Source organism: Humulus lupulus, chromosome 2 (assembly GCF_963169125.1).
Source record: "Humulus lupulus chromosome 2, drHumLupu1.1, whole genome shotgun sequence".
In the NCBI taxonomy this organism is placed as follows: Eukaryota; Viridiplantae; Streptophyta; class Magnoliopsida; order Rosales; family Cannabaceae; genus Humulus; species Humulus lupulus.
In genome coordinates this window covers 233,709,793-233,727,160 of record NC_084794.1, presented here as the reverse complement: position 1 = coordinate 233,727,160, position 17,368 = coordinate 233,709,793, and the positions used below count along the sequence as shown (strand labels likewise).

The 17,368-nt window shown below is 38.5% G+C and overlaps 1 protein-coding gene across 1 annotated transcript; it reads left to right on the top strand.

The window, feature by feature from the left end:
- The first annotated feature begins 856 nt into the window (after positions 1-856).
- On the top strand, positions 857-4,125 carry LOC133819056 (protein SIEVE ELEMENT OCCLUSION B-like). Its single transcript, XM_062252212.1, has 7 exons — positions 857-1,214; positions 1,298-1,393; positions 1,483-1,931; positions 2,048-2,142; positions 2,273-2,403; positions 2,668-3,126; positions 3,236-4,125. Exons 1-7 carry the CDS (start codon positions 993-995, stop codon positions 3,827-3,829), a joined length of 2,046 nt encoding a protein of 681 aa, XP_062108196.1. The 5' UTR covers positions 857-992; the 3' UTR covers positions 3,830-4,125.
- Positions 4,126-17,368: the final 13,243 nt, after the last annotated feature.

Sequence of the window (17,368 nt, the reverse complement as noted above, 5' to 3'; positions counted from 1 at the left end):
AACAAAATCACACCGCACGGTGTGTTCTAGCTACTACACCGTACTTGTGGCGTGGTGTATTAAAAAGTGTTCAAACCGCCCAAACCACACCGTGCACACCCCTAGTACTAGTTAGAGAAAAATATTTAACAATTGCAAAGAAAGTAGTACTAGTTAGAGAAAAATATTTAACAATTGCAAAGATTCTAGGAACGCGATTTAACGGTGGGAATAGTTTAAGAGGAAAAATCCTTTTTTTTTTTCAATTGGGCTAAATTAGATAGAGGATAAAATTTGTTTTGATTTGCTGATTTATGGAGCTATTTTTATGATTTATAAAAATTGAAGTGAAAACAAGAGTATTTCACAAAAATCAAGAGATATTTTGTTATATATGTTTGACTGCATATTTATGCGCATTCTTATACACAATTTTTTTATTTTTCTAAAATAAAAATGAGAGAAGGGAAAAGTTTTCATAATCGTCTCACCATCATATTTACAAGTTCTTATCTCTCAAAATAATAATAATAATAATAATATTTAAAAGTTCTTAAAAAAAAGATTATTTTTTAACATTTATTTTCCGTATTTTCAACTACTATTATTTTTTTTTTTTGCTGAATGTATTTTCAACTACTTACCTTTCCATATAGTGTGTCCAAATTTGAGTGGTTGGAATTTTGTCCTTTTTTAAAAAAAACTCCTTACAAAACAAATGATTTCGATTTTCACCGTGATTTCAAATTTCACCATCTACCTACGCACCAAAACATTTTTCACGTGACACAATAAATTGAAACCGATAAAGTTAATACGTGGAGCAAGGCGGTGATAGATTGGCCAGCTATAAATAGAGGTAAGAAAAATGGTCATTCACACAGCCACAACAGCCATTTTCAGCTCTACTTCTCTTCTATCTATAGTCCCATTCTCTCATTTCAGCCCTTATTCACCGAAGAAAAACCCCCTACAATATTCCGAGCCTTTATAGGCTTTTATAGACATCTAACATGGCAAGTGTGATCATGTCCGGTGTGACTAAGGTTGTTTCGAGTGTCCAGAAACACATTGAGGGCGACCTCAACTTGTTCTCCATGACTGACCAAACAATCCTGGACCTTATTTACGCTACTCATGTCCATGCTGATGAGTCTTTTGACGAGGACTCTCTCTTCATCATAGTCGAAAATGTTCTTAAGCGCGCTACTCAAATTGTAGACAAAGTTGTTCAGGTAATCTTATGTTTATTTAAAGCTCCATTTGTGTATATACATATGCGTGTATATAACTGTGTATGTGACATTGTCATATACAGGGTAGCCAAGTTCATGTGGAGAACATAGAAGACAAGTTCCCTAGCAATGCTAATTTCACAGTCCCCTTGTGCACACTTAAGAGTATTGGCTCTGAGGTATCATTTTTAACTAATTTCTTGTGTCTATATCTATATATATACGTATATAATGTGTTATGACACTATATTATGGGTTGTTGTTTCAGCTTTCGTGCAAGGCTCCGGGAGAGAAAGTTGCCCACCAAGCAACACTGGCCATTCTCAACAAGCTGTCAAACTACTCATGGGAAGCCAAGGCAGTGCTAACACTGGCAGCATTCGCCTTAGAGTTTGGGGACTTTTGGCTCCTAGCCCAGCACCAGCAAACGGACAACCTCGCCAAATCGTTGGCTATACTGAGAAAAGTGCCGGTACTCATCAAGCCAACTGAGCTTCAAAAGCGTCGCCAAGCTATCCTTGAGCTCAACAATCTGATCAAAACCACTATGCAAGTCATTGGCCTCTTCGACGAGTTTGAGAAGCTATCTAACACTTATGACCCCAAAGACGTTACTGGCTTGGCTGTTGCCTTGGACCACCTTCCTGTCGATGTCTACTGGTGCATTCTGACTATTGTGGCTTGCTCTACTAAGATCTGCACTCTCATAAGTGAAGAGTAAGGGGCTACTTATTTCATATAAAATATTCACTAAGTAGCACTAATTGCTAGTAATTATAGTCATGTCGTCATCCATATATATTATTAACGCACGTGGTTAATTTTGTCCCCAGGGAGAAGCCACAAGATCTATCACCCTATTCTCAGAAAGTGCATTACATCCTCAACAAGATTAAGATACAGCTTATATTCTGCAGAAAGCAAATAGGTTTGACTGCTTATGCGTATTATGAATGCATTTAGTGAACTAGCTCTCTAGACTAATATCTGTGCCATTATTTGTAGTTTGATGTTATTGAATGCTAATAAGGAAGAATTTTATTTTTTTAATTATACAGATGAGGCTGAAAGTTATAGGAGGCTTTGGAAGCTTTTCAAAACTCCAACGGAGATCATGGAGATTTTTAAGGCGTTGATCTTTACTAAGGGCACTGTTCACCCTCTTATTGATGGTTCAACTAACAAAGCGGTATTTATTACTCTCTTTACCACTGTATCTATACAAATTTCATGAGTGTCCATTATTCATCAAATGCTGAAAAATGGGCACTTTTGGGTTTTGGACACATTTTTCATCTAATGTTGTTCTAAATTAATTTTATCGTTAATTATAATTTTTTCGTTGCAATAAAGAAATATTAAGAAAGAAGTTGGCACATATGGTGACAACGTTACCGGTCGGATTCAAACGACATCTCGCTGCCCACTGATTTCTGATTGATTTTTAAAACAGGTTCAAATAGAAGTGTTGAGGAGAAAGCATTTGCTGCTGTACGTCACAGGGCTAGACATCACCGACGAAGACATTTTGGTTCTTAAACCTGTTTATGAAGCTACCAGGAAGGACGATAAGTACAAGATTGTATGGATTCCCATTGTGGAACAATGGACTGAAGAGCTGAAGAAAAAGTTTGAAAGCCTTAGAGTCAAGATGCCATGGTATGTCGTCCAGTACTTCTCTCCCATTGCAGGCTTGAAGTTCATCAAGCAGGAGTGGAACTATAAGGGCAAGCCTACCCTAGTTGTGATGAGCCCTCAAGGGAAAATTGAAAACTTCAATGCCCTTCACCTCGTTCGTGTCTGGGGAATTAGGGCCTTCCCTTTCAACAAAGCTGTCGAAGAAGACTTATCCAAGGAGCTCACCTGGATTGGTCCTGTGGTGACTAACATTCACCCCAGTATTCCAACTTGGGTATGTTATATGTATATATATATATATATATATTTCTTGAATTTATTTCTTCTATATATATGTGTGTGAATGGCCTTGCTAATTGATCATGCTTGATTTAAATATGCAGATCAAAGAGGAGAAGTATATCTTCTTCTATGGAGGGAAGGACAACGATTGGATCCAACAGTTCACAAAGAGAGCCACTCTGCTTGTAAATGATCCCTTCATCAAGGACACCTTAAAGATCCACATTGAGTTGTTCTGCGTTGGAAAGACAGCCAAAGGAGGAGAGGACCACGGCATCTTGGGCAAGTTCTGGACCGGAATAGAGAGCTTGTTCTTCACCAAGGCTCACAAGCAAGCTGTGGACCCTGTGACTCAAGAGATCCAGAAGCTGCTCTCCTACAAGAACGAGAGTGGCTGGGCTGTGCTCAGCAAAGGGTCGACTGTTGTGGTCGCAGGTCATGGTTTCACCTTCCTGAGGGTTTTGGAGGAGTTCGAGAAGTGGAAGGAGTTTGTGAAGGAAAGGGGTTTCGAGTTTGCTTTTAAGGAGTACCACACCAAGGTTATTCAGTCTGTTCGTCATTGCTGCCGTCTTGAGCTGCCAACCCTTGCTGGAAAGGCCCCTGAGGTGATGAAATGCCCCGAGTGCCCTCGTACCATGGAGACTTTTGTTAGCTACAAGTGTTGCCACATTGATGGTCCTACCAATGGTCATTGAACATATGTGACATGTGGCTTTCTCTCTTTCTAAAACACATGCCAGTGCTATGGTCTACCTACTACTACTACTACTGTTGCTGCCTATGACTGAGTCCCCTTGTCCATTAGGATATCTTTTGAGAGGCTTGAGTGTTTTTTTTTCTTTTTCTTTTTCTAGGATGTGGAACTTTGCTTCGTGTAATCTAATAGTGCTATCATATATATGGTGCTATTAGTAAAATAATGTTTTAGGTATTTGAATTGCTGTATGGATTAATGTGATTGATGCCTAAAATATATTTTTACTTCTGTCTCCTTTACATGGTTTTTTTATTAACATGTTGATTATGGCTTTTTTTTTTGGGTTCTAACCCTTGGAATATTAAAAAGGTAAAGTAAATTGACATGGCCTATATATTTGATGCCCTTCAATTAACAAATTACTTTGTAAATTTAAACAACGTTCCCCATACATATAATTTTAGTCAAATGCAGCTACGTACAAATGTGTCTCCCTCCAAGTTTCCAACTGCTTTTATTTTTATTACTATGCCATCTTTAATTCTTGTCTATTGTACATGATTTTTCAAGTGCATGATTTTTCTTGATATTATTGCTTCATGAATTAGTTTAAAGATTAATAACAATTTGTATTTTGAGGAATCGAATCATCTATCCATAATTTACTGTCTCTCTTCCTTGCTATATTAATCAGCTAAGTACACTTTGAGTTAATATATCACTAACCCACGTTTGGGAATATTAAAAAAATATAATAAACAATAAATGAAAGAAAGAAAAAACGAGGAGCTTTAGATTTGGAGGCAAATAAGAAATTAATAAAAGCATTTGTTCTCCGGTATCACCAAAGATTTAGGTCTAAATATTTTTGAGGATATGGAGAATTAATTTCAGCGTTGCTTATTACACACCAAACATGTTTGCGTTTTTTTGTAATCAAGTCATAGGGAGTTTATTTTTCTGGGTCTGAGGATGATTTCGGCAGGAGGTTAAACAAAGATATATAAATATATATGGATCTCAATAGTTGCGGTACTAATAACAATTACCATAATATGACAACACTAGATCGCCATATAATCAGCTAGTATTTTCAAAAAATTTAAAAATATTAAAATTTATTTTTAAAATTATTAATTAACAACTATAAATATGAATAATTAATTTTTAAAAAATAACTATTAACACCGATATATATAATATGTAACTAGTCTCGTGATTCAAACACAATAAATTTTGCCTACTATAAAAATTTTCTTTTCATTTTCTTTTATAAAATAAAAGTAGATATACATTCATATTTAGCTTTTTTTAATATATATATATATTTTTTAATTAAATCAATACAAATAAGACAGCAAACTGCTGTGGGAAGGTAAATAAAGTTTTAAATTTTGTTTTTAGCAAACAAAGTATAATAATTTTATATACTGAGAGAGGGTATTGATAAATAATATCCAACAATAATGTCTTATAAAAGATTATGGTCTGTTTTGGTAAAGCTTATTTTTAGCTTCTAGAATTTATAAAGCTATTTTGGAGATTGGGTAAAAACTCAAAAAAAAAAAAAATCTATTTTAATTTAGAAATTCTTTTGGGAGAAGTAGAGCTTCCCCAAAAATAACTTTTGAAATATTATTTTCTAAATTAAAATAATATTATAAATCCTAAGATCTGTTTTTATTAATATCGAAATATTTTTTAAAAGAGTTTTTCATTAAAAAAATATTTATGTAATAGTTATCCAAACAAAAAAAAAATAAGCTACAACTTTTACTTATTTTATACCCCAAGAGATGATACTCTCTAATTGGTTAGCGATACCTCATAATTATTATTAAATTAAATTTTGTGAGACCCAATATTGAATTTCACTAATAGCGATATGTCACATATTTGTGGTGTTGGGCGAGACTGGTGCTCATTAGCCATTCTCTATACTTTTAGTTATAAGCAAAAGTAAAAACTTAGTCAAACATGGCCTATTAAGTCTTCTTATCCTTCTAATTCAATTATGTATATATTGATAATAACCATCATGGGTTTGGTGTAGTTGCGGCCTCATAACTTTGTAACTATGGGATAAAGGCTCAATTCGAACCTAACACAATAAAAATTGTATATATTTATATAAGTATAGATTTGTACTCCTAAATGGTGGTGTTACTAGTCACTCGTGTGGTGATGATTCTGGTGCTGTTGTCCCCCCTCTTCATGGCGAGGTTCAAGTTATGCTCTTTTCCAAAAAACGAGAACATGGCCCACTCATTTCTTTTTAATTGTGTCTTGCCAATTTTATTTTTATGTTTATTTTTTATGAGCAAGCAATCTAACAAAAACAACATCTAATTAAAATACACGAGCTCTTGATCCGCTAAAAATTCAAAATAATTTGTATGTTGATAGCTTCTTGAAAAAACAACACCATCAATTAAGATGTTTATGTTAAAGCATCTCTAATGGAGTGTTAAAAATGTGGTGCATTATAATATTTAGCCCATTTTAGTAAAAATATCACTCTAATGATGTTCTAAAAAGTGTGACAAATTTGGCACATGCTAAAAGTTGTGCCAAATTTGGCACAAGATATAGCATGGGTCAAATTTGCCATAACAATAAATGTCTCTTTTTTATTTACCATATTGCAACTAATTTATTAGTTAACAATTAATGACTAACCATATTACTTATTTTATTCATCATTTTTACAATATATAATGAAAAGATATTAATTTTTGTATATTATCAATAAATTGTTGACTGCTATACTCAAATTTCGAGGATGAATAAATGAGTCTCAAAATGTAGGCTCGTAAAGCGTAACCTCGAAAATAACAAGCAGCGGCTGAACACTTGTATAAATATGCATGATTCATGACCTGTTCTTGTTGGCGATTGAGCACAAGTTTAAAAGGCTCGAGCTTAAGGTTCAAACTCGAAAGAAAGAATCTTCTCTGACGCATATGTGTGTTATTCGAGCCTTAGTTGTAAGCTCGAAGATATTGGTCTCTGAAGATGGAGTTCGATGAAACCACTAGCTGGGGAGGAGGTTGACTGGAATAACGAGCTCGAAAAATTGGTCGATCTCGAAAGCGCGTTAACCTTGCATTCGAGGTCAACAACGCGTTTTGCACACAACAGCTGTTAGAAGATCCCCATTCCTTAGGGATTTGTTGTTATCTGATATTAAATCCCAATTATCATGGGATATTATGTATGTAATGCATTTATTTACATTTATTTTAGATTTGAATAATTGGTTGTAACTTCCCTGAATCAGTGGAAGATATTCTCCTGACCAGGCTTATAAATAACCTGGCAATTTTCATTTGTATTCACACACAAATTGGTACGGAGAATACTCTATCGAATTGCTCTAATAAAGCTTTGAAAGAGTATTACGATTAAATAATACTGACTCGTGGACTAGGAAGATTTTAACTGCTGAACCACATAAAATCTCTACTGTTCTTTTCTTCTTTTCTGAAGTATTGTTCAGTGCTCTTCAAATTTAAGTTGACGAAAAAAAACATCAACAGTTTGGTGCTTTCATTGAGAGAATTAAGCAAATCTGTGTATTGTTTAATCAGAAACATCCTGCATTGCATCAATGACCGCCGCAAACAACCCAGGAGCTGGTGGGCGACCATTACCCCAAATACCTGAGGAGAAAACTCCTTAAACTAAGAATTATCGCCAAAGGTGTAACGCCCTGGCTACCCCAGAATAGTTACGGTGAACAGTGAACCGGAAATTTGACTCGCTACCCGAGTCCTTTGGTTAAAAACGTGCTTCTAAATGTTATTAACAGGCTAAGGTGGAAAACTAATAAAAAGGAAAGGATATATTTTATTAAGTATATAAATTGTTCATGAGCTCATCAAAACATTTACAAGTTATTTATAACACAAAATGGTCACTACTGTTTCAAATTTACAACCCTGCCGACCTAAGCAGCAAAAATAGGGTAAACCCCCTAGTTCCTCTGAGAACTCATTGGCCGTGGTGGTCAAGCGGCCGCATATGTACACATCACCACCTAAGCTCTCCACTCAAGGTTGGGTGAGCTTTTCTTTACCTTTACCTGCACCACATAGCACCCATGAGCCAAGGCACAGCAAGAAAACACAATATAACATGATATAATATCAACAATGATCATAATAATCATTCAGGACTATCAGTCCAAAACAGATAAGTGACAGTCACAAAAGTCACTAAATTGGGTATAGCTCCCTTTAGCCTTGTGACGATAGGGTCATCGGGGCTTAACAGATAAGTGAACCTTTCACTAGCTTAAAACAGGATAGGTGCTTGGTGACTGGTCACCAACATAACCTTCCTCATGACCATAGAGTCATAACCCTGGAACATCGTTCGCTAGCCATGTGACGAACAGTCACTTAGGCCTTTGGCCCTGGTTCTCAGTAACTAGTTTTAGACTAGCCAAGTGCTTATAAGTTTCATCGACCTTAGGGTCAGTCCAGCATTAATTCCTTAGAGCCATTCAATGCTAATATCGATTAGATCTAATCTTCATTCAGCCCTGCGTTCAGGACGCTTATGCCGTATCTGACTTTTAGGTCAGTGCCATATACAAGTAAACAACATTCACTAGCATTTAATATGCAATCCATGTCCACATTTATCAATCAACATGCCTCAATAACAATCATGCATGTTGCATACACAGGGTGCAGTTTTCTTACCTCTGATTCGAGCGAGAATGAATAAAAGAACGACCCTTGAGAACGATCTGACTTTTAGTCCTTTAGTGGTGACCTAGTCATAACCAAATATAGGATACCATCAATAAAATGAACATCAAAGGTTCCCAAACCAAGATCTAGCCTCTGAGACATCAATCCCCACTAATCCGGGTAGTAGGAACGATCCCGAGGCCTAAAACCATGTTTCCGGGGCCAAAACACTCAAACGGGCTCAACCCTGCTCAAGGGCTGCGGCCCTAACACCTTGGGTCGTGGCCCCCAGCCACTCCAGGAGCAAGGGCTGCGGCGCCCAGCAAGGGAAAAATTGCTCCACCTACTTCTTCGAGATAGGGCCGCGGCTCCCAAGAACAGGGTCGCGGCCCCCAACCCAGAGCCATCCCAAAACACGATTTCCAACATCCCAAACCCTCCAAAAACATACATAAACACTTCCAAATCATCAAATCAAAGTTCCCAAGCTTCCCAATGATCCAAAACCATCAAATCCCAAGGCTCAAATGAACCAAAAACTCAACGATTCACAAGAGCCAATTCTAAGCTTAGAAACTCTAAAAACTCAAAACTTTAAACTTAGATTGCCTTTTATTGGGTTGTTTCTCGTCAAATCCTTCGGTCAAGAAGCTTCTAATCTTTCCTAGGATCGCTATGCCTCGATCCTCACTTGATTTCGACTCCTAGAACTCGAGATATCTTCGAATACGCTTCGAACGGTAAAAATGAACTAACAGGAAAGAACGAGAGGTTTTTCTAACGTACGTTCTATCTGACAAGCTACTTCAAACTTAAGTAACCTCAAATAAAACCTAGTGCTCAGGGTCCCAAAAACTCCCCCGGGGACATTATAGTCAAAACTTCCAGAATTTCCTCCTGATCTCAATAACTCCCAATTTATCATCAAATAACCTTCTCATTATCCAATATCCCAATAAAAGACCCCCGTTATGACAAAACCACTAACTCATAATATAACACTGTCTCGTGCCGAATAGCTCGAATATATCTCCATAATAATAGGATATCATTCACAAATCACAATATGCACCCAAATACACAAATATGCCCTTAACATGCCAAATTACCAAAATATCATAGTAATCAAATGTGAACCCACATGCATGCATTTAACATCATATTATAATATAATTCACATATACATGCATATTATCATTTAATGGCATAATTAAACAGTTATGGCCCTCCCGGCTTATTAATCCAGCCATTAAACCACATCGAAGAATTCGGGGCATTACAAGAGGCCTAGGAAACAACCAATAGCAGACCACGGCCCAGATGAGGGAAGTGCATCATCTGAATCCAAGGGGCCACCTGCTCCCAGGCCCGATGAGGACCTCTATTATAATCCTGAGATGTACATTCCCATTGTAGAACTGGAAAATCGCCAACCGCGCCAACAATTAGCAGAGGCCACACGACGCAATGAAGAATTGGCTAGGTAGGCCGCCGAGGTCCAAGCGCCACGCCTGAGGCCTAGAGGGCATCCCCGCTGCAGCACGGCCGCCATGAGGGTCGAACAAGGGGCCCAGCAAACCCAGCGAAGGCCCAGGGCAAACACTGGCGACAATCGCCTTGGGAGGAATACTCAAGCTAATACCGCTGGTAATCCGACAGTTGAGGTAACTGCAAGAACAAGGAATAATCGAGCTCCCTCAGCAGCTCGGAGCACTAACCTTGAATCTGTCAGAAATAACTCGGAACCAGTCCGGGCCAATTCTAGACCTTCCAGGCCCAACAATGGAAGGTCTCCACCATCGCCTATAAAGCATACACCGTCTCCCATAAGGCACCCATCACCGATCTGAGAAGCATCCCAGCCTACTCCTAATAGGAACCAGACAAGGGAGCGTGCACCACAAAGGCCTTCTCGAAGTGGCATCCGAGACGGGAATTGTCGAACTCGACCCGGATACAGGGGCGAGCGAGAAACAAACCAAGGACATAGGGTATCCCAATTAGCAGGAAGCCACATGTCGAGATCACAGACAATTGGAGCAAGAGGGCCAGCGAAAGATCCACCTCGCAACCATCGAGCCCCTCAACCAAATTTATGAGTGGGAGTTTGGACCTCACTAGGTCTGTAAGCGTATATAATATCGAACCCCAGAATAATGGGAATTATGACAATAATCTCGATCTTCGAGATAATCTAAACCATAACCGGGGGCAAGCCAAGCTAATCCCTTGAACCCCTATTTACGTGCACATCTGAACAACTGAAAAGAACATGTGCAACTAGTATATGGGTACCAGTATAACCCTATACCGGGGCAGGGAGCTGGAGCTTTTATAAACAATAACCAGCAACCCCAAGCACAAGCTCAGACTCCAATGGACTTCGTCCAGGAGAGAATTAATCAACTCGAAAGAGCGTTCAGGCTCCTTCAGGATGAAAGGAACAAGGACAAGGTCAACGACTTCGATGAGGAGCTTGAGCCTTTTGCGCCACATATATCAAACACATCATTCCCTTACGGGTTCAAGATACCACATGTAGCTCCTTTTGACAGGAACTCAGACCCATACAGCCATCTAATCACATTTAACACCATCATGCGAGCCAGCAATGTTGGCTATGAGCTCAGATGCATGTTATTTCCAACTACTTTGACAGGACCAGCGAAAAACTGGTTCGATAAATTCAAAAGACATTCAATCTCATCTTGGGATCAATTGGCAAAGGAGTTTACAAAACAATTCAAGGCCATGGTAGGCGTCAGGCCCGAGGCCTCGAGGTGGCGTGAGCCTGTAATGTTGATGACAGTGGTCATCTTATGGCCGTTCGAGCTGGTATATTACCAGGAAGTCCACTTTGGGATGATATGCAGAGAAAACTGATAAGAACAATAACCGAGTTCAACGAAAGGGCTCAAAGATTCGTTAATGTAGAGGAGGCAAGGTCAGCATTAAAACTGGCCCCTCGGCTCATTATAACTACAACGACGAATGTGAACTCAACCTCGACCTCAGCAACCCCATCAACGTCTCAACCCTTGGGAGATAAACCCTCAAAAATAAAGAAAAATGAAGGGAATAACTCAGAGGCGGACGGGGGGAAAAGAAGAAGGGAGACAAGTATTTATCCATTTATACGGTGTACACCAAGCTCACTGAAACTCGGGAGAATATCTTTGTTGCAAATGAGAATCATGTCCCATTCAGGCGACCTAACCCAATGCGAAATCAAAAATCAAAGAGAGACACCAACAAGTACCAGGTTCCACAGGGAAGTTAGACATACCACCGATGAGTGCCGACAACAAAAAGATGAGATCGAAAGCCTGATCTCAAGAGGATATTTCAGACAATACATAAGAAACCAAAATACCACTCTGGCATCGACTGGATAGAGGGAAGATTATGCGCAACCTACCCAACAGAATAACACCTCCCGAGCAAGGGAGGATGATCGACCTCCCCCAATAGATGGGGAGGATGTGGTAACCATCTCCGAAGGACCACACCTTGCTGGATCGGGCAGAAATGCCCAAAAGAGATATGTGAACGAGCTCAAGAATGGAGACAGTTCTCCCTATGAGCCTGAACCGCGAGCTCCAAAGCAACAAAGGGTTGAATCTCAACTCATTACTTTTACAGAAGAAGATGCTCGCATGTTCAATTTCCCCACAACGACCCTCTTGTCATCATACTTCAGTTTGCCAACAAAAGGGTGTGCAAAGTCCTCATAGATAACAGGAGCTTAGTAAATATCCTTGATAAGGCCACTCTAGAAAAGATGGAACTCACACTTTGAGATTTGAAAGCCTATGCAACGACGTTGTATGGATTTTCAGGTGAAGGGATTGCCAGCACGGGATCCATCGAGCTCCCCGTAACCTTGGGAGACTATCCAGTCTCGGTGACCAAGATGATGGAATTCATCGAGGTGGCACCCCGTCTGCCTACAATGTACTGCTCGGGAGACCAGCCTTGATTGGGCTAGGGGCAGTGTTGTCTATTATGCATTTAGCCATCATGTTCTCGATGTCTAGTGGCATCGGGACGTTGAAGGGAGACCAGCTCGCTGCACAAGAATGCTATAGCATTTCCATGAGAGGAAAGAACCAAACAAGTGCACAAGCACTTGTTGTTATTCTGGAAATGAATGGACCTGTCTTCAAAATCGAAGAAGAGATCGACCCTAGAGTAGAAGAAAGATCCAATCTCAAACCAATTGAGGAGCTTGAAGAGGTAAAGCTCGATGAGAAAGATCCCACGAGGGTGGTGAAAATAGTAAAGAGCCTTTCTGAGGATGCGAAATAGCAATTAACTCGCTTCCTGAGAGAGAACCAGTATGTGTTTGCATGGTCACACTCGGATATGGTAGGGATTAGTCTGAGCGTTATAAGCCATGCACTCAACATAGATAAGAGCTTCCATCAGAAGCAACAAAAAATGAGGCTCCTCGACGATGATAGGAAGAAAGCCTTGAAATAGGAGCTCGAAAGGCTAAAGGCAAATCGGTTTATCCGAGATGCTTTCTATTATGATTGGATAGCCAATTCTATGCTGGTTCTGAAGCCCGATGGAAAGTGGTGAACTTGCATTGATTATTCGGATCTCAACAAGGCATGCCCTAAGGATTTCTTTCCCTTGCCTCGAATCGATCAGCTCGTAGATGTCACTGCAGGTCATGGCATCATGTCATTCATGGACAGTTATTCTGGATATAATCAGATAGCCATGCATGCAACCGACCAAGAACATACGAGCTTCATGACCGATAAGGGCTTGTATTGCTACAATGTAATGTCTTTCGGGCTCAAGAACACAGGAGCCACATACCAAAGACTGGTGAATAGGATGTTCGCTGAGCAGATAGGGAATTACATGGAAGTTTATCTGGACGATATGTTAGTCATGTCCAAACATAACAGTAACCATGTGGACAATCTCACTAAATGTTTCGTTGTGCTCCGAAAATACAATATGAGACTTAACCCACACAAATGCTCATTCGAAGTATCCTCAGAAAAGTTTCTAGGATTCATAGTGAATGCTCGAGGAATAGAGGCTAATCCCGAGAAGATTAAGGCATTAATTGACATGCCCTCACCTCGAAAACATAAAGATGTTTAGAGCCTAACTGGACGAATGGAGGCCTTAAGTAGGTTTATCTCAAAATCTACAGATCAGTGTCTTCCATTCTTTAATCTTTTGAGAGGTGGCAAGAAATTTGAATGGTTGGATGAGTGTAAACTCACGTTCCAGAACCTTAAGAAACACCTCGCCGAGCCACCAATCTTGTCTAAACCAATCACAGGGGAAGTCTTGTACTTATACCTCGCCACAACCGAGCATGCAATTAGTGCAGTACTTGTTTGGGAGGATAAGAAAGTACAAAAACTCATATACTACGTCAGAAAAAGGTTACTAGGGGCAGAATCGAGATACCCATTAATGGAAAAACTGGTTGTGTGCCTAATACATGCATCTCGGAAGCTTCAACCCTATTTCCAAGCACAACATATCCATGAGTTAACTGATCAGCCGTTAAGGCAGGTATTATCGAAGCCCGAAGCATCCGGGAGATTGTTGAAATGGGTCGTTGACCTTGGACAGTTCGAGATCATCTATCATCCTAGAACAATGATCAAAGGTTAGGCTTTGGTAAACATCATTTTCAAATGTACTGGAATCTCCAACATGGAATTCGTAACCCCAGCATGCGAGCTGTGGAGACTTTACGTTGATGAGTCCTCTAATAAAAATGGGTCAGGGGCAAGAATCATTTTGATTACCCTGACGGGAAATCGCTTCCATTCATCATTAAGGTTTGTCTTTGAGGCATCGAATAACGAGGCTAAGTACGAGGCATTATTTGCAGGTCTTTGAATAGCCTCCCAAGCTCAAAGCAAAGTTCATCCACTACTATAGTGACTCTCAGTTGTTCCTTAACCAAGTCCTAGGTAAATATTAGGCTCGTGGCATAAAAATGGTAGCGTGTCTGAAGAAAGTTAATGCCAGGCCTGCAATGACCAAAGAGGCTAACATAATCAACGTGCTTCTAGTAGAATTCCTACTGGTTCCAAGCATAACCGAGCCTAAGGAAGGACATGTCAACATTATTGACTCGCATCCCACTTGGATGACCTCGATAGTTGACTACCTCGAAATCGAAAGTCTCCCAGCAAGCCGGAAAGAGGCTAGAAAACTTATGTACAAAATACCAAGACACACCATCTTGGAAGGAAAATTATACAGGAGGGGATACTCCATGCCATTACTTAGGTTCGTAACACTCCCCGAGGCAAAGAAGATTTTAGAAGAAATCCACGAAGGATTTTGCGGAGACCACACAAGGGGGCATAGTCTGTCAAAAAAGGTGATTAGGCAATGATATTTCTAGCCTACAGTCAAGGTAGACTCATTCGAGTACATTAAGAGTTGTGATAAGTGTCAACGGTTCACTTCAATGCCACGAGCTCCACCCACCAAGCTTACCATGATAAGCTCCACATGGCCATTCGCGGTATGGGGAAACGATCTCATAGGATCATTTCCAACCAAAAAAGGTGGAGTAAAATACGTTGTAGTCACCATAGATTATTTTGAGAAGTGGACCGAAGTCAAACCCTGAGCTACTATTACCTCGAAGAAAGTCCTAGATTTCGTAGTAAAAAACATCATCTGTAGATACGGGATGCCTAGGAAGATTGTGTTGGATAATGGTACCCAATTTGATAGTGATTTGTTCACACACTTCTGCGAAAAAAATGGGATAATTAAAAGCTTTTCCTCCGTGGCCCTTCCACAGGAAAATGGCCAGGTCAAAGCAGTAAACAAGACTCTAAAGAGTTCTATGAAGAAAATGGTAGAAGAATCTAAGGGGAGATGGTTGGAGGAACTACCTCAAGTCCTGTGGGCATACAGAACAACGACAAGAACCTCAACGAGGCATACCCCTTCTCCTTGGCTTATGGATGTGAGGTCATGTTGCCTATCGAGGTCGAAATCCCAACTATAAGGCATGACACATATGACCAAACCTCGAACCAATCCCAGCTCGAAGAAAGTTTGAACCTTGTCGCAGAAAGACGAGACGAAGCCCAACTGAAAAATGTTGCATACCAGCGAAGGGCTACAAGATATTTTAACAAAAGAGTCCAAGACTGGAAATTTGGATTGGGAGAATTTTTATTGAGGCACGTGTTTTTGGCCACAAGAGACCTATCTGTTGGAGTGCTCGGGCCTAATTGGGAGGGACCTTATCAGATCGAGTCCATCATTCGACCTAGAGTTTATAGACTAGCAAGGCTAAATGGAAGATTGGTTCCGCGAGCTTGGAATGGTGAACATCTACAACCTTATTATTAGTAATGTAGGAATGATGTTTATTCATTTTAACCAAGCTTCTATTTGGTTTTTGCTTTTGGTCAATAAAGTACTGAATTTTATTCAAATGTTGTATTTTTATTGTTATACTTTTTTGCAAGCCCTCAAAATTCAATAACCTAAGATCACGAAGGATATTAAGGGGGCATAAGTGGTATATAAGCATACCATAATCTCAAAAAAATATAAGATAAATAAAAATAAACTCTAATAGCAATGTATGGATTGTTAACCTAACATGATGAAAATAATAAGTGTATGGATCATTAACCAAACACGAATTAAACAAGTCTAGAACGAACCAGCAAAACCTAATCGACACAGTCAAAAGTTGGAATTCTAGATAAACCAACCAAAAATCATAAGTCGAGACTAGGGCTGGAAATTTTTACAAATGAGTTTCGACCTCACAACCTCTAGGTCATACTCGAGGAAGAGGAAAAATAACTGAAAAAACAAAATATAACTAGACTAACGAGGTTATATACCATTTAAGTATTTTTTTTTAAATACATGGTAAAAGTAAAGTTTGACCTTGACAATAAAGAAGTCGAACATGGGAATTTCGAATAAACTAGGCATGACTGTATTGAAATTCAAACTTAAACGCAATGTATATTTGTACGAATAAAAAAGTTAAAAGCAGGTCCTTAATAATAACATGCTCAAAATATTTTGATCTAGAAATATGATGTATAATATTAAGGCAAAAATCTAAAGGTAGATAATGTGCAAAATTGTTTTCGAGCTACAAAGTTGAAAGCGTAAAAACTACTATTAAAATATAACATTCATAAGATAATAAAAATTGCTTAGACTTGAGCTGTAAATTGTATTTGCCCCAAGGGAATAACAAATATATAGTATAGTTACAAAAATTGTAAAGGACGCAACCCTATTTGAGACAACTCAATGTTCACTACAAGAAAAAATGCTTTTAATAAGACAAAAAATGTGTTATCAAAACATACCATAACACTTTTTGATGTGTTAAGACCGACTATGTTATCGTAGGTCAGGGTACTTTACATGACACTTTATCATTGTTATACAGATGTTATTATACTGTCAACGATAACACACTTTCTATGTTATTTTAATAAATAGATAAGTGTTTAATTATATTATTTATTGTCGATTATATAACACATTTCAATACTTATAAATTTGTATTATACTACACTTTAGTATAACACATTTTTTGTGTTATATAATGAAGTTTGCATAACAAAATTCTTTACTTATAAAAAGTGTTATTGTAATAGATATTATAACACATTTTTTGTATTATTTTAATATTTAGATAAGTTTAAATTCTTATTATATATTCATTTATATAACACTAATTTATTCTATTATATTTTTATTTTTTATTTATATAATTAAAATTAGCTTTCTATTATATACTAGCATCATCAAATTAACTTGATTTTCAAATAACAAAAAGTAAAAACATT

What these genes read in the sequence shown, in the direction of transcription:
- LOC133819056 (XM_062252212.1), top strand. Translation starts at nt 993, where the DNA reads ATGGCAAGTGTGATCATGTCCGGTGTGACTAAGGTTGTTTCGAGTGTC. An exon ending in TGCACTCTCATAAGTGAAGA is followed by an intron (nt 1,932 to 2,047) that starts GTAAGGGGCTAC and finishes TTTTGTCCCCAG; the next exon opens with GGAGAAGCCACAAGATCTAT. An exon ending in ATTCTGCAGAAAGCAAATAG is followed by an intron (nt 2,143 to 2,272) that starts GTTTGACTGCTT and finishes TTAATTATACAG; the next exon opens with ATGAGGCTGAAAGTTATAGG.